The 27012-nt window shown below is 42.3% G+C and overlaps 1 protein-coding gene and 1 long non-coding RNA gene across 4 annotated transcripts in view; one reads left to right on the plus strand and one right to left on the minus strand.

Annotated features, from left to right (window-relative positions):
- The window catches only part of ACTR3B (actin related protein 3B), a 35741-nt gene extending 20437 nt beyond the window's left edge, over positions 1–15304 (minus strand). For 2 of the 3 annotated variants that reach the window (XM_083824671.1, XM_083824669.1), the window contains exon 1: positions 5998–6207. In XM_083824671.1, the coding sequence (XP_083680797.1) occupies positions 5998–6041 (44 nt within the window). In that variant the 5' untranslated portion in view covers positions 6042–6207. Of the gene's footprint in view, positions 1–5997; positions 6208–15281 lie in introns of those variants that run through there. The other variant, XM_083824670.1, reaches the window with a different exon arrangement.
- A 456-nt stretch (positions 15305–15760) lies between these two features.
- LOC310894499 lies at positions 15761–18800 on the plus strand. Its single transcript, XR_014579955.1, has 2 exons — positions 15761–17878; positions 17988–18800. It is a non-coding gene; the product is annotated as an uncharacterized lncRNA (long non-coding RNA).
- Positions 18801–27012: the final 8212 nt, after the last annotated feature.

Below are 27012 nucleotides of genomic sequence, written 5' to 3' on the forward strand. Positions count from 1 at the left end.
GCAAGAATTCTTCTTCTGATAATTACTGCTTCGTTTCTGCACATTTTAGAAGGAAGGCCACCTTGGGAATACCGTTGAAACGTACCCAACAACAAAGCAGGCGTTACACTGGGATTTAAGATGCATTACAGGATACTTACTCTTCATTTGTCTCTCTGAAAGGGGTTTGGCTTGCATGCCCATAATGGCATCCAAGAAAACCATTTTTGGCTTCAGAAGGCCTACGTCTAAGCCTTAGAAATGGCAATCATGCGGAAGCCTCATGAAATCATGAAAATATCAGTCATACCTCAGCCCTCCAAGCCCCGCTGACACAAAATAAGTCGCTATATACATATATACACATATGTATAAGTATATAAATATGTATATAAACTTTTTAATACTATTTGTATGTGTGTGCATGTGTGTAAATTAAAATTAAAAGGTTCCTGCAATACAACCCAAACTTATTTCTTAAGCTAAACAGTGGCCCAAAGGGGAGTTCGGGTTGCCATCTTTCCCCTCTCCAAAGGCTTGCCAAACTCATCAAGTCAATCACGGTATTAAAAAGAAAACACCCTCAAAGAGCCAATCTGGGGCAGCAGCCTCTAAAAACATTACCTTATAACCCAAATAGGGATCAGATCCCACCAGAAGAATTACTTCAGCAGTTACCGACAGGCCATAGCTCAGCATTTTGTCACTAGCTGAATTTTCTCTGCTCCAGAAAAATCTCCCTGATATTTTTCAGTATCAGTGAAAAGAGCTCCCTTGGAAGAATGTACCTCACAGAAGACATCATCCGGAAAGGTTTCTTTTGCATGCCATCAATCCATGAAGGATTAATATCAGAGCTATATAAATAACTGTATTTTCAGTTTCGTGTTGAAGGAAGTGGAAAAAAAATCATGTTCAAAAACAAACCAAAAAAAAGAATCTATTTAGGACCAAACAAGACACAGAGACTTCCCAGTGTCTGTGGCATATTTCAGGTGTTTTGACAAAACCACATGAAAGGGAAACTCAAACTACTCTCAAAGCCACTGAGGAAGAAGAACGATGCAAACAACGCTCCCCTTTCTTACCCAGCCCACTCGCTCAGAGCATCGCAGACGTGGCCCCAGACTTTCCTCCTGCCCAGCAGGACCTGAGCACGTCCCACCTCCCAGAGCAGAACCCAAGAGTCCATTAAAGCGTTGGGTGACCCACTTTCAGGACCTCCTACAGACCTTGTTCCCTTTTATACGAATCACTTGAATATTCATCGACCTGAAAGGCTCTGGACTTAAGCAGTTGGGGAGGTTACCTGCTCTCCAGTCCCTTCTCCGATGAATATTTAAGCATCTCAAACATGGTTTTCTTTCTCCTGGGCAACAGCCTAGCAGACTAATGGTAATGCGACATCTCATGATCTGTACATTACACAGACAGCTTTAGGGAATGCGTATGTCAATTTAATTTCATTAAAAGTAGCAGATTTATCGCTAGTGAGATAGGAACCTGCTGGAAACTCTACAAAACGCAGCATATTGGAGACTTCATTAAAGATTACGAGAAACGTGATCCAATAGATGAAAGCTAAATTATGAAAGGGGATATGAAGGAAACACTCAGTTTTTGAAAAGTCACCTGAAAATTATGTATTGTTGAAACAGTTTCTAAAAATTAAAAAAGAAATGGGTTTTAATATATACTGTTTTCCCAGGTGATCAGTTAGTACACAAATCAGTTTAACTAGCTTTGGCATGAGGAACGGTAAGTCTAGCCCCTGCCTCTCCTGAGGTCCTTTTGAGATACTAAAAGAAATCCAAAGAAAAATGAAATGTACAGGAAGATGACTGCAAAGATGTAGAAATAGACCAAACCTGTAAAAGATATATGGACCCCTCGGCCACTTTAAAGAGGGATATATTTGGGAAATTTCTTACCAAAGCATAAAAACAACATGATTTAGGCATATAAGACCACAAACTCAAACAGTTGCCTTATCCATCTCAAAACAGAAGACAATGTTTCTCTGGACAGCTATGCAGGAGAGCAAGGCCCAGCTGTGAACATTTTCAAATTTCCTTCGTTTCTATTGTTTTAAAGGTTGGAACCAAAAAGCAGTGTGTTACATCCATAAACAAGCCCTGAAGAGAGAAAAAATAATGAAGAATATCAAAAGGGCTAAAGAAAGTCCTGTAAAGAAACAAAAACAATAACTTCTGTAATGGGAAAACTTCAGATGATGCTAAAAGTTAGCAGTTTTTACTTCCAGAACACCTGTCACGACATCCTGCCATAAGCAGATTGCATTTTCATTCTTACAAATACGCCTGAGAAACTTGCAGTGCAAGGTCCTCATCAAGACGTGGAAAAGCACTTCTGAAATGAAAAAGGACACGACAAAGGAAGGAGAACAAAGAAAGAAGGAATGCAAAGTAGGAAATATCAAACCCCAATCTATTATGTCTGCACGACTTACTAAGAAGCACCGCCAGCCACTACAGTAATAAACTACAGATCAGAGCTATAGGTTTGAGAGAGTCTAGCAGGACTGGGGCCTGTGATTCAGACCTTTACAGGACTGAAACCTGCGATTAGAAACAACAGCTAATTAACCCATGCTCCTTAGACCCAGAGCAGCAATTAGAGAAATGGCTGTTTGCAAGTCTCACGTGTAAAGGGTAGAGGTAATACTTGCATAAAGCAACCCATTTCTCACCAGAAACATATAATAGGGGGGCGAAAAATGTAGCTGGAACATTGGAAGACGTTATCTCTAATAGCCCAGCAACAACACACACACAAAAAATTAAAAATAAATAAACAAATACACAACACGCCCCCAATTTTTAGACAAGTTCAGCTCACTCCACCCAGAAATCAAGCAGTTACCTCTAAGCTGATCATTAATGCGCTGCCAAAATAAGTTTTCCTTACTAAAATAAAAATGAAATGACTCGAGTAAAATAAACCCAAAATAGAAGTATTCCTCAGTGTCTGCAAATACACACAATGAAGAGAAGTATTTTGAGCCACCTCTGTTTTGCGCACCCACCTACCGGCACGCTGACGTCCCACCACTAAATGCCAGTTGTTAAAACCAGTCATGAAGTTTAAAGCTACTTAAAACAGCAACATCGGAAAGGCCTGGGAGTCCTAACAAACTAAAAATAGCGTGCCCTTCTCCACAAAAAGACTGATAGCAACACGTAACCCGACCGCCAGAAAAACCTCACGCAAAGAAAATGAAGACGTAGTGCATCAAAATTGGACAAGTCATTTGCAAATACTAATGGAAAAGAGCAATCATATCCAATGAATTGTTACTGCGCTCTGCAAACATTTGTCATAAACGGTTCTCTTTTCATTCATAAAGAAAAAGTCGTCTGCCTGATACAGGAATGCTAACCTGTTGCTATGACAGTAAGTTTCTCACCAAAACCCTGTACCTATTTCCTATACACCCATTGCTGCTTTTTTGAGGAACTCCAGCCTTGTGCAGGACCGAGGCCTATTGCTGCTAAAAACAGTAAATTCACCCAGGCTTCTTGTGCACAAAACAACAACAGAAAGAGTCTTTTCACAAACTTCTTAAATCCACTTACACGAAAAGAACAGGGATTAGTCCCCAGACAAAGCACCTCATTCAGTACCAGACACAGAAGTAGAAAAGTGTATTTTATATACGTAACGTTCCACAGCGCGTCTGCATATACCTTTTCATTTCCGCTATGCTCTTCCAAACGTTTCATCTGAAAGCCTTTTCATGCATAATTTGAATGAATTGTTTGAAGCTTGTAGCCCAAAGTAGATTCACTCTAACAATAAGAAGGTTTTCAACCCACACAGAGGAAAATTCCAGAGACTGTATCAGTGAGTCAAGCTACTTCTTCTGGCTGCTTTTGTTCGGAATATTTCTTCTCGTGCTGGAAGATTATTTATTTCAGATTTAGTAACCTCATTGCTAAAAGCTCTTCAACATGTAGGTGCTGTGCAGCAAAGCCAAGCAAAAGTCCCATCAGAAGAGACACCACGTTGTCTCATGAATTAAGCCTGTTTGGAGGCATGGAAATTAAAAGTCCACTTGGGGGATATCTGAACCCTTTCTGAAACAAACTGATATACAAGCACACACACATCCAACAACTATTGCCATGCAAGCACTAAATAGATTTCAGAAACTCCAATTATTATTTTTCTGCAGGCACGCAGTAAGCTATTTTCTGTCCTTATTTATTATGTACAACTCTTGGTCAGTAATATCTACTGCTAGTGAAGGAATGGAATCACTTCACAAACTTAGAGCAAAGGAGGTCTCCTGAAAGACACTGATGTATTTTGTGCATTTTCTGAATCCTGTAGTTTATACTGTAGCTTTTGTAAAGGATTCACTTAGAGTTCCCCTCGCTTTCCAGGAAATCTCTTCAAAACTGCGAATCAATACTCCTGTAACACCAACAGCTCTGTGCAGAACAGATACTTAAAGCATCTTCAGCAAATAAATAGATTGAACCTGGGGAACTACCAAGGAGTAGCTAATGCACACGCAGAATCAGGTGCAAGATGAAACCCATTCTTATTCTACTCCCAAAGTTTTCAGCTACGGACCCCAGTATTCTCCACTGAGAAGACTGAACTGATTTCTTCTAATATAAGGTATAAACAGAGACAGGACAAGAGACTTCTTAAAATTTTGTCACAGTTTAATAAAGACATACTTCAAAATACAAAACCCTTTTTCAGAAGAAGATAAGGTGACACCATGTCAATGTAATGTGCTTCCTCTGGTTATCTCTTTTTTTTTTTTTCTTAATATGATGGCTCAGTTTTGGAAATCTTAAGGTAAATTCCAAGCATTACATAAATTAAAATAGCGCAGCAAGCTCCCTGCAGAAGGAAGGTCTATTTTCGTAATAAATTAAGGCAATCAGTGACCCTGAGCCACAGCCTGACAGGTGAAGTTATTGGCTGAACAGTTACTCATGGACCGGTGTCTCCTCTCCTCCCGAAAGCTCTCCGTAACTGCTGGGCCAATGGAAAGAGATTAGCAAGAGCACATTACATATCCAGTACCTTCTTCATTACCGCTCCCTCTGACACTTCCCACTCCCAAGGCACAACCAACTTGATGATGACTGGTCTTCTCTAGCCACAGACAGGTAGGTAAGACCTGTTCCTCTGAGAAGAGAAATGCCTCCTCAGCACAGCTTCTGCAATTTACATTCATTTGAGTCCTTGGAGCACTGAGAATTACAAAACTTGTGGCTTGGCTAAATGTAGAGTAGATCTCACGTTGACTTGACAAGGGCTAAGAAGGGATGACCTAACACCAAGAAACACCGCTAATATGATACAGGTGGCTTTCCTCTCTCCACTGGCTGAAGGCAATACCCCAAAAGGCTCAAGGAGATGTACACTCCTAGAGGTACGATCAGATACAACCCATCAAGGCCACCGTGGTCCAGCCGCTGAATGCAAGGGAGATGCCACAGCGCAGCAAGTACACCTCACCTGGCCCACGGTCACCCCTGGTGTGCAACTCCCAAGCAAGACAAGCACAGGGCTTCTCTCAGCACGCAGCCACTCGAAACACCACCCGTGTTTTTAGCGTTTTAGCCCTATGATCGTTTAAAGTCAGTGAACGTGAATGGAAATTGGACTCATGAGGAGAAACGGGCACAGGGAGACGGAGCATCCCCGGGGGCGACACGGCCTGCCCTGCTGCGGCTGCCAGAGGGGAGGAAGGTCAGGAGGAGGAGGAAGGAGAGGAGGAAGATGAGAAGGAGGAAGAAGAGGATGAAGAGGGCACCCGGCGGGGGGAAGCAGCGGCCTGCCCAGCAGCAAAGGGGCCCGCAGCGGATAGAGGGGACCGGGACACACGGCATGAGCCCGGCTGGTGACAAAGGAAAGCCAGACCCGGAGAGGGAAAAGGACGCCCCGCCGCGCCCCCCCGGCACAGACCCCATCTCCCACGTACCCACACAGGGACCGGCAGCACCAATCCCCCCCCCAGCTCCCCGCACTCACCCGGTGCCTCCGTCTATCACGCAGGGGGGCAGGTAGCTCGCCATGCTGGGGAGCCGGCAACGCGGGTCCTACACCACCACCGCCGCCGCCACCACCCGGGCCGCCGCCGCCGGCTCCCCCCGGGCCGGCCCGGCTCGGCCTCACTGCATGGGCGGCGGAGCGGCGGCCGGCACCATGCAGCCGCCCGGCAGCGCCGCCCCCGGGTCGCATGCGCCGCCCGCCGCCACCACACGGCGCGGCCCCCGCCCGCCTCCGCCGCTCGCGGGCGGCCATCTTAGGTGAGGGCGGAGGGGCTGCTGGAGGGGCAGCCCGGTGCCCCCGTGGGGTCCGTCCCGGAGCTTCGTCGCGTTGTTACAGGCTCCAGAGAGGGGTGGAGGAGCTTGTCACGGGCAATGCGTGTCAGCAGGGCTGTGGTTTTCTTTCAGGGCTTGATGCCGTGGTGATTTCTGAGGGGTGTTGTGCTTATCTCCCAGCTTTCTGAGGGGCGCCCCTTCACCTCAGCAAGTCCACGCTGACTGAGTTCATCAGATTAAACAGCTTCTTTCAAACATGGCCACAAAGTGGGGGAATGAAGGAAGGAAGAGAAAGAAAGGGTTCACCGCCCCTCAGCAAGCATCACAGATGCTGCTGCCCTTCCAAGCAAGACTTGCCTCGTGGTTAACGTTTCAGTGATGGTGGGGTTTGCCCCCGGAAAAACACCACCATTTATCAGTCAGTTGTAAAAACACAAAGCTGGGTTTCTCTGGGTGCAGGTGGCTGTGGCACAGCCCGCAAATCCTCTCCGTTGGCCATAAGCAGGCCCAGAAGGCAGTAAATTCAGACACAGGTCTCAACGATGCTTGAAAAAAAAAATAGGCTGCAACAAACATCACCTGCAAAGTTGTTGACACCCTATTTACATATATGATAATGCCTTCTCATACATGACTCAGCCATGGTCATACTGTGTGCATGCCAGAAATAGGCCCTGCAGATGCCTCGACCGAAGCGTTCACCTCAAGGACAAGTTTGTTAGTCATGAGGGTGTTGCTTCCTACCGCCCTGTTCCAGCCTCACATCGCTACACAGAAGCTCGTACAGACACAGGTTGTCCGTAAAACTGTGAATGAAATGCATCCCCTGGTCCTCAGAAATGCCGTCTTTGGTGCAATAGCTGTAGACTGTGCAGACGCCCTAGGGGGTTGTTCAGCCATTTACCCAAACCGAGCGCACTCGCTTGAACATATTTGCTCACTCCAGTCCCTGTGGAAATTTTGGAAGATAACAGAGTGGAGTGGAAGCCAGCCCAATTTGTTTGTTGGAAGGGCTCCCTTATCAGTGTGTTGAAATAGCTAACAGGCAGGCTCTAGTAAGTAGGCTCTGGAACTGGGGATTCAAGCTGGATGAAAATCATCTGCCTCCTCTTCAGGACAGTCAAATCTGAACAGCACATAAAAAGCACTGCTTTGAGATCCAACAGATAAAAGAAAGAATATACTTTGTCTTCCTTGGCCAAAAGTTTCCCTCTCATGCTGTTGCACAATATGCTATGCTCAGAGAATACGCGCTCATATGCTATCTGGGCACATCTCTAAACTTTCTTACCATTTTTAATTTCACTTTTTTAATTTTTAATTTTTATTGTTCTTGTAAAGAAGGTTCTAGCTGTGATGGCTGAGGAGAAAGCCTCATCTGGAAAGAGAGGCGTTGCCATGGCTCACATGCAGCCTGCGTGTAGAAATTCAATTTGCAAACAGCTGCAGAGGTTTGAAACATTTGTGCCCTGCTGTTCTCTTCTCAAGCTGTTTATCGTGGTCCCTGGGGCATTGATTACTACCCCCTAGCTCTCCCAGCTGTTTGCTGGTGTGCTCCCTAACCCACTTCAAGCAAAACCAGCTGAGATAGTTCAAACAGTCTGAATAGGTGCTATGAGCTAACTCAGTTGCTTGTGCCTGAAGTGGGTGAGGGAGCACTCAAACAAATTGCTTTGTTAGCAGAACTGAGGGGAGGGGTAAAGCACAGTAACATCTTGAGCTGTTCCAGCTGGATCCAGAAGAGGACATCTGTCCATAGCCTAGGAAACACAGAGACAAGTCCATGGAGAACCTGGAACAAAAACTGTGCCATAAAACTATGATAACATACATCAGCTAGTGATCTTATCCAGCAGCAATGACAAATGTGAGAACATTCATCTGTCCGGGTGATGCATTAGAACTCAACTAGCTAATGACTATTTAAATGAAAATAATGGTAAGTAATTCCTCAGGTAGAGGAAGAAGGAGGAGACGCCTGATCTATATAGCTTAGTGAATGATAGATTCTTCTTCATCATTTGAAGTATGTCATAGCTTCCTCTCAGAACACAGCCATTATTATTTGTAGTTTCATGCTTTTAGCCAACAGGGATCGTTGTGTCCTTCCACCTTTTGCACAATATAAGCCACAACAGTTTGTGCCAAGTTTAAGCTATACTGAAAGGGAAATAAGACATCCAAGAAACTTAAGTGGTCTCAATTTTAATATCTGTAGAGCCTACCATGAGTTACATGACTGAAGATCCTTTAGATCAGTTTGACTACACCCTTTTTCACCACAGCATCCAAATGCCTTTGAGGAACGTGTTAAGTGATGTGGCTAATATCTGCCATTCTTTCATTTCATTCTCAAAGGGAAAACTGCGTAGGCAGCAAATGGTTGTTTTTTATTTTAGGATTTTTATTTTAAAGTGTTGATGCTACTCTATGTTTACAATAAAGAAGGTAATCTAAAGAAGTAGAAGGTGTTGAAGTTTTGATAACCCTTAACTCCTGTGAGACTAATTCAACAGCAACAGGGCAGCCCTCAAGAAACTTGTCAGATAACTGAAATAGTGAGCCTGAGCTCAGCTATGAAAAGTCAGTGTGGAAGAGGAGGATGGTTTTGATGCACTTGCACTAGCTTTGTGTTATTAAGATGAACTGCACATTGTGTTCTAAATCATGCATCTTAAAAGCTGATAGTGTCATATCCAGATATATCACATTGCTATTTTGGAGAAGGGGTAATGGAAACCCAGCTTCAGTTACATATGCAATCTGCCAGGAGGAGACAGGGTTCCTAAACAAAATGCATGCAAAAGCTCAGAGTCCAGGGACACTGCCAAATTAATTAACAAGTTAACTAATTGTGTTTGCCTACCCTCAAATAAACGAAGCTACAAATAAGATTTTCTTTGCTTACATAACCTCTCCCCCTGCTTGAGATCAGCTTAAGTCAGCTCTTCTTCACTGCTGATCTGATCTGTAAAAGCACTAGGCTAACGTGGTGGTACTGATAAGACCTAGGATCTAAAGGATGACACTGCTAGCGCTTAAGTTCACATTGCCTGAACAGCTTTCCTTCAGGCTATATGTTTGTGATGAATTCTAGTTGAAGGGATAGTTGTGTTGACCCCATCACTACTTTTTTAGTGGAAACCTGCACAGAGGCCCCCCAAGAACTTTCTCCTGCACCCCACAGCTATGTCTGTGGTATCTTGAATCAAGTAACGTAAGGGTGAGAGAGCACCATCAGCACATCCCCAAAAGGTTCTGTTCTACCCAGACATCATCCTCCATCCAAAATAATTTCAGCTGTGTATTTTTTAAAAGGCACTTGGAAATCTAAAACTTCAATCTCTAAATGAATGGCTGGTCAGCATTGTTCCTCTAGACCTTGATTTTGGGCAAGTAGCAGAGAACTGTTATCAGATCATATTCTGTGAATTGTTTTTGAGTTAGATAAACCACACCCTCTCATTTTGTTCATCTGATCAGCCAAAAAATGTGCTTACATATTGGTCACAAATACATAATTGCAGTATGCACTTGTTTTTTTTTCTAACTAGCAAAAATGACAACAACATGAAAAAAGACTCACTTCAGAAGCTCAAAAAGTAACAGCACGAAAGACAGGTCTTTAATCCTCTGATCATCTCAGACATGAGGCCAGTTTAAGGGCAGCTGTTATGCAGTTGTCATCATACAATCACTAGGAAAGGTCACCAAGTAATGGTGTTCACACACTAGAAATCACAGAAGTATTACTCAATCACTGGGAAGTAAATTGCTGGAGAGTCTAAGCTTTTCCCTCAGCTGCAGCCAAAGAAAAAGAAAAAAGAAAAAAAAAAAAAGAAGAAGAAGCAAAGGGCAGAAAACCAAGGAGCAAAGAGGGGTGAAGCAGCAAAGGGTGGGGGGTAACAGCAACACAGCACAAATTATTCTTACAAAGATGTATCTGTAGAGCATTCATTAATCTATTGTATATTCTTTATACCTACATAGGCCTTTAGCAGCTACTTCTAAGACCATCTGTAATTTAAAGCACACGAATAGCCCCACTAAAAACAAAATTATCCATATCCTTAAACTTGTACACCATGTAAGTAACTGGAAATTGGGGCCTAAACAAGCTTTAATTTTTACCAGACAGTTGACCTGAATATATTGTGGCAAAAAAGCCACAAGCTGCTTGTGTATAAACAGAACAAAAAGTACTTGCTGTCTTTAAATTATATTGGGGTCTTCTCTTACGACAAGTTTAAAAGAGAGTCGGTGGTTTGGTTGAAGGGGGACAGAGTTGTACCTCTTTTGTAGAACAGGTGACTTATGTCTGAGTGCCCTTCCCAGTGGCTGCGGGATCCTTTAATCGCCCCATAGGCAGATGGGGCAACATTGCCATTTCTTACACTGGCCTGCTCAGAAGAGGTTTTTGTGCCCCAGGTAGAATTTTTCTGTGCTTCTCAGGTTTCTAGTACATCTATGCTATACATTTATGCTTTTTTTCATGTTAGGGTTGAACAGAATCGGAACCCAGTATTCCCATTGAGATTACATTCCCAGCCATGGCTTTACCGACCGCTTCCTACCTTCCTCTTTGTATAAACCACTCTAGATTTACTACTGGTGTATTTTCTTAAACTGTGCACAGTGATTTCCTACCTCTCTTTCCCAAATGGCTACTGTTAATTTAGATCTACTCGGAAACATTTTGGATTCTATCTAATCTATTTTCTATTTATACCACATTCATCACCATGGTAGCTGAATGCCTTAGAAAGTCTCTTTGAGGTGGAGGCTACGCAAAGCTTATTTTAAACCACACCAATTCTTTGCCTTTAAAATCGAGTTCTAACAACTTCAGTTTACCCCAGCTGAGAAATTACCCTTCTGCTCTTTGCAAGTAACAGTCTGAAACTTGAAACCAGTCCAGCATGGCCTGGAACCCAGTTTTAGCTGCGAATATCAACCACAGTAACTCTGACAACTATTTTAATAATATCCTTTTATTTAGTTAGCTTTCTTACTCTAAGAGAAATGTTATGCTACAACATTCATAATTAATGAAAGCAGTAGTTCATCAAACTCAAGTAAAGCAAGCAGACTTTGAGTAAATTCTTGTGTTCACTTTCATATCTTTTCATGTCTACCTTGAAATCTGGTTATTAACTCTGGTAAAACTCTGAATATGTATGTGTATATGTATAAACACAATATGTATGACAAAACTGCATTACATGCTTTTAAAAACTAATACAACATTTTGTTCCATATACTCAACTTACTTTATGATGCAGCATCATGGAGCTTGCCAAATATCACACCTCTATCTTTAGAAATAATACACCAGAAGCTATGGTTTTACGTCAGGGGATTTCACCTCAGCACTTCTGAAGAAACTTGGAAAACAAGAGGTCTAGCCAGTACCCAGGGAAGGTCTGAACTACTCTATTCATCCCTATCTTCCTAAACAATGCCAGTGATACACTTACAAATTGCAAATTTCAGGGGAAAAAAGAAGACTGCCAATAATGAACATGGGAATAGCGTGAAGTCAGCTGTATTTTTCTAGTTCCTATATTAATTGTAGTGTTCACCCCCAAACTCCATCTTTGAGTTTTCAATTTGGTATTCTTGGGGAAAAAAAGCTTGTATTCTCTCTCTGATAGTTGCAGATAATCCTTATCTGCTAGACAACAGATGCATTACAGCCAGTTCCCAAAATGGCAATTCCGCCTAGACGGACACACACACACACTAAAAAGATGGATTCAAAGTCCCTCATGGGAACACCAGGATGCAAACAATAACCCAGCTCCGCGCTATATAGAACCACCCCCACTAGGAGAAGTGCATCATTCAAAAGCGACTACACAAATATGTGCAAAACTTCCTCCCTGAGAGTTTCCACCCTTAAAATTGCCGGCAGGTTCAACTAACCCACGATTACACTAGCTTGGAAACTGCCAATCTCATCCCCTGTGCACTGAATAGAATATTTTCTCTTCTTACTGAGTCATTACAGTATCAATCAAATGTAGTTTTTTTCATGTAGTTTTTTATCAAATCTCAAATATGCTCATGTTTCGTGGTTTGGTGAGTTTCCCACAACACTCTGCTCACAAAGCACAGATCTGTTTGTCACAGCAATGCCATATGAGACCTCATCTGAGGCCCAGGAGAGCTGTTGGTAATACAGAACCGATTTCTTCATAAAGACCATGAAGCAAACAAGAGATCACAATGGTCTGATGAGAGCCAATCTTGACATCCTCCAGCCCAGCCTACCTCCGCAGACATGTCAGTTAGACTAGTTTGGACAGGCAAATCGGTTTGTTGTTGTGTTTTTTTTTTCAATACATCAAATGAGTCAACACATCAACAAAGCAGCAACATATTTTTCCAGTTACTAAATGCATTTGTTACTCAGCCAAACCAGAGATATCAAGAAGCCTCTCTGTGGAGACGAAGTCTTTGGTTCACCGAGTCACCACAAGAACCCTCGAGCACAACACAAACATCATTTTGATCTGATCGGGCTTTACAAAAATATTTATTATAGCTATATATAGCTGTCCAAAATCATGAAGATCCAAGATGCACATGACAGGACCTACCCAAGAGGCACCTTTAAAAGCAGCACACCATTCCTCATCTCCTAACCGCCCGCTGTTTTTATGAAATACCTTTCCAAGTCTGTGTTTAACTTTCCCAAGCAGCAGAACTGTTTTTTTTAAGAAAGGCTTTTGGGGAAAATCTTGTGAATACTTCAGGTTGCAACAAGTCACGCACCAGAAGGGCTCTGAGGCTGGTACTGGCCACACAGTACTTTGAGGTGGAAGCCCAGCCTTCCACAGAGGCCAGAGGCTAATTCTCTTCAGTAGTATGAAAACATTAGAACATATTTTTTCTGACAACAGAGGAATGGGTCATTTCCTCCAACAAAGGCCTTTCCACAAAAAGATTCACAAAAACTGGAGCTGGACCTTACTTCTACCTTAAGCAAATAAATTTTGGGGGGCAGTTACTGGTGAAAGCTGATTAAGAATCCCAAAAATCTCTAGTTGGACTTAACTCAGAGCAAGCACTCTTCCATTTAGCAGTAAAAATGCAGATTAAGGGGTGTTGTTTTGACTTGCAGTTCACAGATCCAACATCCAACAGCTGCCACCTACTGCAGAGCACTCATAGCTATGGTAGTTCTGTTGACAACTGTCCCTTGGTTTACCCTTTTTTGCTTTTGTACCTCAAACACCATAAAGATTTATGCCCACCTTATTTTTCTAAGTTATGCAAGCCCAGTCACCACCAAAACTTAGCGTGTGTCTACATGAGATATCAAAGGAAACCCATCTTCCCAAACTAGTGTTTTCATCTTCTGCTACACGGAAAAAAATAATTTTCTCAAATACTCTCTCCTCTCACCTCCCATATCTCCACTAATGCTTCCAGGCATTCACCTCCACTTTTTTTCTTGGGTTGCTATACACATCAACTAACAGACGAACTAGGATGTTTCCATAAATGATAGAATTTTGCTAATGAATTATGAAATGTTTTGGTACTAATTCTGTATAAAGCCCAAACGCCCTGGTTCAGGTCTCCTATATCTTAACTTCAGCATTTGTGAAAACAAAGACTTTCAAATCCACGGACCCCTGGTTTCACACAATACCTTCACATACACCACAGAACAACAGGTCTGTTCTGCATCTGGAAAAAAAAAAAAATTGCAGCCCCTGTAAACATTTGCAAACTGTTCCTGTTCTGCCTATCTCAGCTATAGGCAGCAGCGTCAACACCGCAGCATGGATCGGGCTGTGGGTGATTAACCAAGTGGGTGGCACTTCCTGTGATCTCTTCACTCTGCTTGTTGCCCAAGCAAAGCAGATCAAAGCCAAACCAAACGTATTCGCCCATGCTACGAGCAGACCCCCAGCGGAGGTAGACATGCGTGGCCACTCCATTACTGGGTGAGTCCTTGCATACCAAACCTCCCCCTGCCTAAAATCCCACTCTGACAAATGTCAAGGCTTGTAGCAACTCCGTGGAGTAGCTAAGGAAGAAGCACTTCTCTGGAACTTGTGTGGGTGCTGCGACTTGCTTCAGTTATGTTTTGTTTTTGTTTTTGTTTTTTTTTCCTTCATAAATTTAGCTATCATTACAGTAGCTGAGACTATCACATGATGGGGTTGAAAATAAGAAAGGCTATCAGTAGATGCAAGCAATGAGGTGAAGATGCAGTACTAATAATCTCAAACTCTGACAACTAGAAAGTGGATATCACACGCAGACAAAATAAGCAGATGCAATCAAGCAGCTGTACCCTGTACAATAGAGCAAGCCTTCCATCTTATCTACTTGTTGCAGCCCCACTATTACTTTTCCACTCAGCCAGGCATTATAGCTCTCTCAGGAAAGATATGGAATTGGCACAAAAAAAAAATAGGAAAGAAAAATGTTTCTTACGCTTTGAAAAATGTATCTGCTTCACAGCTTTACAGATGAAACATGAGATTAATGTAACTCGGGAGCTCAGTGTTACAGAGGGTGGGGCAATAGTTTAAAGATTATCCAACAGTCACAATCTGCCCAGCACACAACAGAAACACAGCCACTGCCTCGTCACTTTGTAAATCCTTACTTTCTAAAGACAAAGTCGGGGCTGATCTCTGTGCATCACACCCCTCCTTTCCCTGCCCCCAGCCATTCCTGCTGGAATGAAAAAAAAACATAACGTGAAGGACTTGCTCCATATTGTAATTCTCTAACACAATTCAATTCGGAAAAAAAAAAAAAAAAAGCCTAATTTAATAGCCAGAAGGCCAGATCCTCCACACCTACTTCATCATCAAATCCCAACTTTAGCCAATTTGGGGATACTCTCATATAGTGATTCGAATCACTTACCATAGTATCAAATAGTTATCAGAGGAACTAAAATAAATGTTAAATAAAAACAAAATCAAAATCAGCTGTTGTCATCAGTTTGGAATACAAACTTACCTAGGGCTGGAAAAGAAGAAGAGTGCAGAGCCCCTAACACTGTCTCAAACTTGCTGTGAAACTTTCGTACTTCCTGCAAAACCCGTCTTTGTGTATCTGAGTGAGTCTTACACAGGCACTCACTGCAGAACACACGTGGAGAAGATAATAATCTTCTGCATCATAACTGAGGAGGGTTTTGTAGCATCCTCCTAAGATATGAAAGACCCAGATTCCTCTTTGTCCCTGCTCCCACATCTCAGCAAGACCTTCCAGTCATCAGAACACAGGTGCTCAGCCCCCATCCCGTACATCTCCTACTACAGCTGGGGGACTGAGCTGCTAAGAAGGCAGCATTCAATAGGCCAGTGAGAAAATAAGCATGAATCTGACTCCTTACTCATCAATAGTAAGACCTCTAGAAGGTAGGAAACTGATTCTCACTCAGGGACTACTTGCATTTTTCCATTTATGAGCCTACCTTTCATTACCTACCTACCTTCCTGCTCAGTACTCCTGGCCTGTAAGGGATAGAGACACCCACCGGGCAGTCCCAATCAAGCACCTGGTCTCGGGTACATCTTCATCCATCACGTCCCCTTGGGTAGCACAAGAGCTTCTCCCTCAGACCTCCTCATCTCGTGGGCTCATTACAGACAGAAGGAAAGGTGTTGCCTCAGGCACTCTGAAATGCCCTCTCAGCTGTCCTCACTGACTACCTGGAGACTCCCAGCACTTTGCTCAGCTGCTTGGGGTCACCACCTGGCGGCCAGGACTTGGTCAGGAAGCATTATTTCACCCTGAAGCAGCAGGGTATAGTCCAGTGTGACCCTCGGTCATGTTTTACAAAGCACTCATGCGACCTCAGATCCTCAGAGCAACTTTAGAAGTACCTCACTGAAAGTGCTCTCTGTAGCCTCCAGTTATTTTTTCAGGCCAAGAGGTACGTAACACTGAAAAATAAAAGAAACATATTTAAATATTGATATACACATAAATGTAATGATAATATTTAACACTACAATAAAAGTTTTTGAGCACAGTTAAGGTACTCCTGAACCAAGGAGACATTTCCCTTTACGTAGATGTTTCTCTAATAGTCTCTTGGTTTCTCTTAGCAGTGCTTTTGAACAGTTCCTCTTTTTGGAGGTAACAAGGTTCAAACCACGCAGGGCTTCACTAGTTTAAACCTGTTATTTTAAATTGAACTATATGCCAAACAGACAAGGATCTAAAAGATCTTGACAGGGCCCTTTGTTCTAATTCCCCCTTCAGCTCACATCCCAGCCCCCAAAATTAAGGAGCCCAGTGCTGAAGGCCGTGAGGTGATTTCCTCCCCATCCTCTCCAAGTGACCTGCAATGGGGCAGCCTTGTCTCCGTGCAGGTGGCAGGAAGAAGTAATCACAAGAAGGAAATCCCACCATAGCCCGAGGAGCATTATTTTCAGTGGCTCCGTCTACTTAAGGAGTCCCTGCATCATTTCTCCCTGTGCCCCCAGCAGATAGACCAGGCCAGGGAGCTGAGCTGGCTAGCCCCCTGTCCCTCCTTTGTGAGCCAGGATTGTTTTCAGCCAGACCATCTCTCCCGTTGCACTTCACCACATGTCCAAATGCTTGTGCCAGGGTAGCAGAAGGAGGACGAAGGGAGCGGGAAGGAGCGGCTGGCCGGAGGAAGAGGTGAGAGAGCGGAAGGGACTGCTTCAGCAGGCCCGAGGCCCTAAAAAATTAATGCCTCACCAGGATCAGTTAGTTTTAGGGTTCCCCTGCGAGGATGGTCCTTCCTCTGCCCTATCCCAGCACTGCTTCACTGGATAAACCTTTGTCTGCTGGTGGGTGCCTAATTCACTGTAATGGGGATCTACCACTGAGCTACACGCACTGGTTTCCAGCAGGAGCACGGCCTGCTAACAGAAGGAGGCTTTCAGGCAAACCCTGCCAGCGTCTCCTCCAGCGTGTTAGCCTTTGGGCCTTTGTATGTCTCTGACTTTGTCTTAGGGCACTAAACAGCTTCTCACCTAAAGCAACACTGAAAGCAGGCGTCCTGTTGCCTGCAGATTTCACACAGCCTACGGCGCAATCAGAGAACCTGCGAGCTACTCGGATATATTTAGAATCCCACATTGTCGTTACTTTCATCCTACAAAAAGGAAGGGAAAAAAAATAGAAGCAGATGATAAATGCACAGCTGGAGAATGTCAGCAGTCACCTCGGCACCGACTGAGCCTGATGCACCTGTTGTTTAACTGAAAAAGAGAGGATAACCCAGAGAAAAAGAAAATAAAAACGTATCTCTCTTGCTGTGGTCAACGCACGGCTGCCACTGTGAAGACAGCAATATTGTAATCCACCAGCCACCATTTTCTAGGCCAGATCCGGAGGATTTGCTGCCACTGAGGAGCCAGTGTGCCAGTGGAAAGGACACCAGCTTGAACGAAAATAACTGCATGTAATAAAATAGCTGCACATCCACGGAGCGCACGGCTGCTACCTGGCTTGAAATGCCCCACAGGCAAGGCACAGAAAGACAACGTGCCATGAGGACAAGAGAGATGGGCCATAAAAAGTGATAAAAAGATGTAAGAAAGCAGCAACACAGGAGTCCATCCAGCCATACAAAGGTCAACGCATAGTCATGTGCAAGCAGAGATGCTCATAATTAATGATTTAAATCACATTTGTTGGCTAATTACCTTGGATTGTGAAATGTGATATTTTTTTCCAAGACAGGGTCCCAAGAGAAAGGAAAATATCGGAGATGCAGACAAAGTTGGAACTCTGCCTCCAAAAGATGCTTCCACAATCGATCAAACTTATCAGGACTGCTTCCTTTTCACTCTCCAGGCCACTGATTTATGTCTGCATTAAAACATTTGCAGAACTGCTTGCAAGGAAAGCAAGCTGACCTATTTGTGTTCCCTTTCACTGTTCCTGAGACTCCTCATCTACCCAGCTTTGTTTAAATCCTCAGAGGCACTTCACTTCTCAAGAAGCTGGAGAACACTTGCTTATAAACACTTCTAATTATAATAATGGGTAAAATTACCCAGATCATACTATTTTTTTTACCTCCATGCTACCTTTCAATTTAATTTTGAGGGTTGGAGGCTACACTAGTGAAGACTTCTGTTTGTCAGGGCTTTGTTTGCCAAGAGGAAGAGGTAAAGGGGAATGGAGGGAAAGTCTGGATATTTTATTTAGTTCCTTTTAAAGGAACTATTAGATTCACCTTGGAAAGATAGGAAAATATGACAGTCAGCTGATGACTCCAGATAACAGGGTGAAAAGAGCAATTCTGGGTCCCCATGGCTCTGTGATGGTCTAAATAATTCAAAACTTAATGATGTTATCCTTAAATTCAGATCTTTTTTCACCAATTTCAGTGATGTTATGCTCAGTTAGAAGTTGGGTTGTTAATCTTAGCTTGATGCCTGCAGCAACAGAAAGATTTGCTGGCAACTGCAATGGTCTCTCAGAAATCCAGTGACCGTTGGTAATGGCCATAATGCATCAGACACCTTGCTCTTGATGCAGAGGATCCTTGTAATTATTTTTATTATGGCTGGTAACTTGTGAAATGCCATACGGACATGGAGAGGCTCCCAGAAATCTATGGTGACAGCTCCCACAAGTCTGCTACACCTTCCCAACTCACCATGTTGTCTTACACAATCTTCTTTGTTATTGACCATCTGTTTAATAAATCCATGCTGGTGCTTGCGTGCACGTCTTTGGGAGGCATTGTAACACATCTCTTGCTGCAGATACTACCTTGGGCAAAATCACCCTTGTTGAAACTCTGATGGCGTCAGAGGATTTATAAAAAAAAAAAATTTAGCCTACTGCAATTCCTTCACAAATTAAAGGGTAGAAACTGCCCTGCTTTGGGCCAGGCACAAATAACACTTTGGATCACCTCCGGATGGCCTAGCAACAGGGTGTCTTCTGCACACTTCATTTTGTGCTTCAGAATTTTAAGCTTTGTTTTTGAGACAGTAAATTTCACAGAGGAGAAATCAACCTTTTGAGATTAAACAGTGCTTCGAGGTCTCCCTGCAACTGGCTCTGTAGTCACTTCTGGCCAAACTAAATACAGGCTGCCAGCATGAGACAGTCCTGCCCTCCCTCACCTCTGGCTTCATGTTCCCATCACCACATCAGGGAGCTGAGCAGCTGAAAACAAAGGCAGACTGCTTCCCCTCGCCTCCATGAGCTCCCATCTGGCTCACAGGGCTGAGCTGGTTCACTCTCAACCACCAGTACAGCACAAAGGAGGCAGCAAGAACCTAGAGCCCAGAGGGAGAACAGGTCCTGCAGCAGCAGCTTGAATTTATGCCATTTTGAAGCATAAGGCAATTGCAGCCTAAGTCTCCACGTTGGAAAACTTAAATTACTCAAATTTGTTTTACTGAAGTGCTTCATTTTCACAGTTAATGTTTAAATACAACCTTATTCACTGTTGCAATGCTAATTAAAAACTATGGTAGTGGAAGAGGTGACCATGTTTTTATGATCTACATAATCTGAGATAGCATTTCAGAAAACCCCATTTGCAGAGAAAGGATGTTGTCATATACTTTTTTTTTATCCAGAAACTGCCATTACCAGATCTCAGTTCTAACCTTTTTTTAAACTTTTCTGTAAGATATTTTCTTCTGTAAACTGTGTCTCAGCACGTTTGTTATACATATGCACCATCCGAAAATTCAGGCTGTGACTGCTTATGTGAGCGCACAGATCATACAGCTGATGAAAAATCTTGCACTTTATATATATATTTAGAATTCATTTTCATTCACGATATACTTGAAAGTTCACTAAAAAATTTGCTGCCTCAGTGAACATTCCTATTAGCAGCTTACTGTCAGAACATTTGCAGAAAATCAAGTATTAAAATAGGTATGAGCACAAGCAAAGTGAATACATCTAAAAATTAGAGAAATGCTATTTATCACAAAGTGACTTTTTTCACTAGTGTAACGATGCAGTGAATATAAGAAATCAAAATACAGGACAACGTTCTCAAGCGACAAGAATATTTTGTTCTACCCTAATGAAATATAACTGTAGATGGCTATTCACTTTTTCATACACTAGGAAGAGGTTTCCATCCTAGGGGAGTTTCAAAATTTCAAAACCAAAAGAGCAAAGTCTTGTACTCTAATCCACCAGTGAGCCAACACGAACATTTTTTAAATGTTTCATTTCAGCTATGGCCTTTCCCCTTCAAGTGTTTTAGCATAACGAACTTCAAAAGCTATAAAAAGAAGAATATTGTTCCATGAGACAATTTTCGCATTGAAATCGTTAGCTGATGTTGTCTCCAAAACTTCCAAAAAACCTACCCCTGCAGTTATGAAGATGAGAATCCCCTCTGACCCCTTCTCATTCTGTCACAAGACAGTCCATAAGAACTTTTTGTTTTCCACCAGCCTGTAATCCCTGATAGGAAAACTACCGATCATTGAACTCGACTGACTCTATTCCATATCACTCCTCTGACCATCTTCCATCATCATGACTGAACCACAAGCATGCCAGATGAACATGGACAGAGCAGGCTCTCCTTGCAACACTCCACACGTGCATTACCTCACAAGCGTTACTGCAAGTTGCCTTACACAAGAGAATCTCTGAGGCTAATGAAACCTACGCCATAGTTGATGCAGCTTCCCGTAGCTCCAGAAGGCAGAACAGTTTCTGACAAAACCAGTGCAAGACCATCTTCGATATACACCTCTGGTCACGGATGTCCAATTTGGATGGATGCAAGAAACCTCTAAACAAGACAAACCTAACAGATCTGAGGATGTCACAAGAAAACTCACTCCATAGAATCATTAAGGTTGGAAAAGACCTCTAAGATCATCAAGTTCAACCATTAACCTACTGCTGCCACGTCTACGCCTAAACCATGTCCCTAAGCACCACATCTACACGTCTTTTACCTCCAGGGATGGTGACTCAACCACTTCCCTGGGCAGTCTGTTCCAATGCCTCACAACCCTTTCAGTGAAGAAATGTCTCCTAATAGCCAGCCTAAACCTTGCCTGGTACAACTTGAGGCCATTTCCTCTTGACCTGTCACTTGTTGCTTGGGAAAAGAGACCAACCCGCAGCCCAATACAACTTTGAGGTAGTTGTAGAGAGGACTTGTGACTCTTCCAGCTGCTGTGTGGAAACAAAGATTACAGAATCAGAGAAACACTGACTGCAAGAAGCTCCTGAAGGCCATCTGAACCAACCTCCCACTCAAATATAGGCTCTCACAAACTCTAGATCAAGTCAGTAATAGCCTTATATGGCTGATGCTTAAAAATCTCCAAGGATCGAGATTCCACAACTTGAAATAATGTATTCCAGTGCTGTACTCTCTTCCTACTTCAGAAATGTTGCTAACATCCAGTTTGCAAGATGAAAACTCTGGCTTTTGCCCTCAAATTTGCCTCAGTTCCCAGTACTATTAGTAAGGTCCCAGTCTGTAGTGCTGCATAGCTATTCTGCTCCAGATAAGAAGCTTCACACACCTTAAATTTTGTAAGGTCCAATCCAAACGTTTTTTAGGCACCTCTGGACTGAAGCTGTTCAGTGTGCATGTCATTTCCCCTAATTTAGCATCACACATAAGTTTTCTGAGGCTCCATTCTCACCGATCACAATGAAAATACTGACTAGTATCAGCCCCAGTATCAACCCTAGGGTACACAACTACCTACCAGTCACCAGCTGGGCATCAGCTATTGATGACTGTTCATCAAGTCTTGAGGTCCAGGCAATTTTCAACCAATGTAACGTTCTGCTCACCCAACCTGTACTTCCTCAGCTTCCAGATAAGAATTCTGTGTCAAAAAACCTTACTGCAGATGAGCTGTATTACATTCATCACTACCCCCTCGTCTTCACAGCAAGCTATTTCACCATAAAAAAGCAACCGGGTTGGTCAAGCACGACTTACCATTGGTAAATAAATCCGTGTTCACTCTTCCTTGTCATCACTTTTCCATGTCTTTCCTTGTTATTGCCTTCTTGTCATTTGTGTGTTTGGAAATGGATTCTGAGAGATGTGCTCCATGAAAAGCACATTGAGCTTCATTTGCAGTGGCAAAGCCAACATCTTATAACATCTAAATTCATTCCACAGACATTCGGATATGGGGGTTTGTCTGCATTGCAAACACAGCAGTGTAAGTATTATCAGGTTAGTTCAGACCCTAAAAATAGTCTAGCCACAGGAGCACAGACTATAGCTTTATGGACCAAGCTCATGCCAGGCCATGCTGCAATAAGACTGCCATAGTAAATCTGTCATCCGTACCAAAGACGGCTAGTCACGGCAGTAGATACACCCCAGTTCTTTCTAATAGATTTATTTAGATGATTCAGACAAAGTTGTAGGTGTCTCCCGGGTAAGCTCACTAGCAAGCCCCACTTTCCAGTCTACAGCCAACAAACGAGGCATTCCCTGAATATGGTCTGGAGTGTCATTACCGAGGTGAAAGTGTGGTCTAGCTTAAACAGAGGTTTATAGCCTTCTATAAAAACATACCTTTTTCTATTACTACTAGTAACAGATCTGACAGCTGTTATCTCTCTGCTTATATTTTATGCTTCCTAATTCTAACATGCGATGGCACTTCACTTCCCAATATCCAATTGACATTCTTTTGATGTATCTTTTGGGCTGGTGCCTAAGCACATTTGCAAATAGTTTAGTGCTCAATTTAAGGCTGAATATATTCCCAGAATTCCGTTGGCAATCAATTATTTATTACTTACAAGTGTTAAGATCAAAAAGAAAAGAAATAGATGTATATTTCACGCTGACAGGAGGTCCGTCGGGATTACAGAAAACAGAAACTTTAATGCTAAATTTGTGTAAAAAGGGTAAAATGGGGATTCCCTAGTCAGTTCTCAAAAAAAAAAAAAAAAAAAGGAATGGCCTGGATTATTCAGTTATTCTTCCTGGGCTTTATCTCATGGTTTCACGGTTAGCAATGCACATTTGAACTGCACCATTAGTCCATTAGTTCTCTGCACCACAGGGGCAAGGTCTGGTTCACTTTTGTTAAGGAATACCAGTCGGCTTAGGCTCCAACTACCTGGATGCACCTTTTTGCAGCATACCCAGTGCAACATAGATAGCAAATTAATTAACGTACTAATTAATTCCTATCAATACGCCTAGAATTTGCATTATTTTCCAACAAGATCATAGTGGCTGTATGGCTTCTCTGTCACATTTGTAAAACCTGGGGTTTGTAAGACCATCAACAGTCAAATAAAGAGGAACTTGCAAGAGTAGAATTTAGAAAGATCATCCATACTTCATTGAACAGCTTTGTAGAAGCCTGAGAACCTTTTCAAAAGCATGTTTGACTGAGGCAAAACCTGCATTATTCCTGTCTATGGGGTTTGAGCAGCGATGGGGCGTCACAAGGGAAAACACAAAACCTCTCCCTCAGTGGGCTCTAGGTCAGAGCCAGAGTAATCAGAACAAAACTTCATGTGTAGTCACCACTGACTATGAAGCATGTCAATATAAATTGCATGCTCTTCTCTGTATGTTTTATATTTATTTATTGCTAACCTTAAACTGGGTCTCAGATCAGGCTCCAATTAAAGACAGTTTTTGTAAAAAAAAAAAAAAAAAAAAAAAAGGCAAGAAAATATCCCTCAGCAGGTCAGTGGTACAAAACCAGTCCTTATCTATGTGGTTAACTGCTGCGTGAGGCGTATCTGGCAGTTTCACAATGAACCAGCACAGAATTATTCAAACAGGACGGAAGCAGCAGCAGGAAAAGAACAACCTGGTGCAAATAAACAAAGAGGAATTCAAACTCAGGAATACAAGCCGATAAAAGGCAACCTCCAGAAATAAGAAGTCTACTCATAAGTGTATGTGAATGGCTACACAGACCAAGTGTATTCACCATGTAGCTCTGCAAGCTGAAATATAAAGTGAAATATCCAGCAACCAGCTCGGAAACTTTATCATGGATGCCAGAATTTAGTAATGACTTGGGCTTGGTTTTTCATGGCGAGCAGTCGATCTACCAATGGACTAAATTCTTTTTTTTCTTGTTCTTTTTTTTTTTTTTTCCAGGTTATACAGCAAATCTATCACCTTCTCTGAGGTCACTGAAATTATAACAGCCTTGTAATTTAACCTGTTTATTTGTCAAGTAAACAGATAAATTATACTACCATAAAACGGAGATGCATCTAAAGAAAGTGGCAGCTCTCCAGGTAAAAAGAATCAGCCATCTGCTCTAAGAAAATCTAATAAAGCCCAGTGACAGATCACTTCAGTTATTGAGAGAAACTTGGAACAGTGGGGCAGAAATCAGCCGCGTGAAACTGGAGGAGTCACACAGCAGACAGGTTGCACATAATCTGAAAGGCAGTTCATCATTTGCTTTGCCACCTGCAGACTCAACGTGTACCTTAAGTCACAACTTTCAAAATTGCTATTATTATTATTAATCCTGGCTGAGACTTACAACTTTGAGAACGTCTTTAGTTCATAAACCTTAAGTCACAACTTTCAAAATTGTTATTATTAATCCTGGCTGAGACTTACAACTTTTGAGAACGCCTTTAGTTCATAAACCTTTGGGGTTTTGAGCATTACTAGACAAAGGAGTAGATAAGACAGACGGAGAAAATGAGACCTATTTTGACTTTTGGAGTGATTTTTCTGCTTAATGAATTTTCAGATAGCCAATTTGTCACGTTTGGAGCAAAGGTATTTAAGAGTCTAGAGGTTAATTAGAAAAACAACAGCTGACTTTACTGAAAGAGTTTAATTCAACTATATGAACAGAGACAAACTGTTTTCAACCTAGAAGATCTGTTTGGAGCTGGTTTGTGCTGGAATGTCACCCACACAAATCTTGCAAGAGAACATTAAGTGACAATACACTGAAAATGAAGAAGCTTATGTTGGAACAAAATCTCTGTGGTTGAAAAAAAAATCGCTTACAGGAGGAAACATTTAAATTCCAGTTTCTAATTTAGCTATTACCTAATTAAATATAAAAGTAGCTTGAAGTATTTTAACCTTTTTTGCAAACATCCTCACACAATCTAAATTTCCTGTCACCACATTGGTTTTCTTCATGCTTTTCCCTTTTGTTTAGCTCTTACCTCAGGCCCTGTTCCAGGACAGGGTGTTAATTCTTTAGGCTGGCTCTGTATTATAGACCAACTGGCAATTTAAGGTTAGGACTTTGTGTCCTAAAAATAAGTGTTAATATTTGTATAAACAGTAGACTCAGGTCTCTACAGCCCCGGGGCACCTGTGCAAGTCCTTCCTTCCCCAGAGCCCAACCCAGTTTCCTTCTGTTGGCTGAAATTAGCAATGATGAACACATAAATGAGCAAATACCCACACCCCTCAAAAAAAAAATTAAAAACAAAATTCACTTAGGGTTGCAACTCCTCTTTAAATATCTTTCTCTCTAGCACCGTCATTTTCTCTCCCTACGGTGAATGTCTTAGACACGTGCAATGGAAAACACAATCTCTCACCGTGGAAGACGTTCAAAATTTAGACTGGGAAAGAGGGATTTTCTCCACAATATACACTTTATACAGAGAGAGGTGCATACCCCTAGAGTCTGATCTTTCTGCTATCAGAAAAGTCATTGCTCTTGCTACTGAATCACTACATAAACAGTGCCTATGGCTCAAGGGGCACCCTCAGGCTCCCCACATGCCAAACAAAGGAAGACTAATTTTCTGCCTGTAGAAACAGGAGTGCTGCGGCATAGAATCCCTGGATACTACAATCCACTTAAAACTATACTGCATTAAGGAGGATTCTGCATTAAGGAGGACTCTGCTATTTAGGAGAGAAACAGAGTAAGGAGCAGGTAGGACCCTGTACTCCTGGTGCTCACTATCACTTGAGAATGCAGCAGAGGAATATGAAAGAACGGAAATAGAACCAAAAAAAAAAAAGAAAAAAAAAGGAGAGCAAAAAATCCTGGCTCTGCTGAAGCCAATGGTAAAGAGATTTCTTGCTTACCTATGTTACCTATGTTTTCCTCTAAAGGAGCAAGGTAAATGCAGAGATTTACTCTACACAGGAGCAAGGTAAATGCTGAGATTTACTCTACACATAGGAAAAAGAAAAAAAAAAAAAAAGGCAAAGGGATGAGAAATACATATACAGTTTTGAAAAAAATATAATAATATTGAATTTGGTAAGATGCCAGTGGCGTTGACTGCTGAAGTGCATGGAGCAGAAGTTTAGGTATACAAAGATCTATGAAAGGCTTGGGGTTAAAGGCTGAAGTGTGTATCATTGCCAAAACCTAGCTTTTTTATCTGCAGAGAAAAGAAGTACATGTACTGACAAATAAATGTAAAAAGCACAAATGTGATTCTTTATTAAGGCAGAGTGCTGTCAAAGTAAGCATCAATTTTCTAACTTCATAATGCCAGCCACACTGTATTAAGCAAATGAATGCAAAGGTAACATATGAGAGGTGGTTACAGCAATCTGTCTATCAAGATGACCGCTGTGTTTGATTTACACATTTCTAAGTGTTATGTACTAAATATATCAAGCCATTAAAATATCCACTTTTTACTGTTCTGGTGAATTCGATGCTTTTACCCTCTCTGGAATCTTTGTCACTTGATCTCCATTCAACTGTGACACTTCATCTTGCATTAGATTGTAATACCAAAACTGTGTTCGCCCATGCAGGAGAAGAGTTCCCATAGGACCCTACTGGGATACAGACAG

Source organism: Anser anser (assembly GCF_964211835.1).
Source record: "Anser anser genome assembly, chromosome: 2".
Lineage (NCBI taxonomy): Eukaryota > Metazoa > Chordata > Aves > Anseriformes > Anatidae > Anser > Anser anser.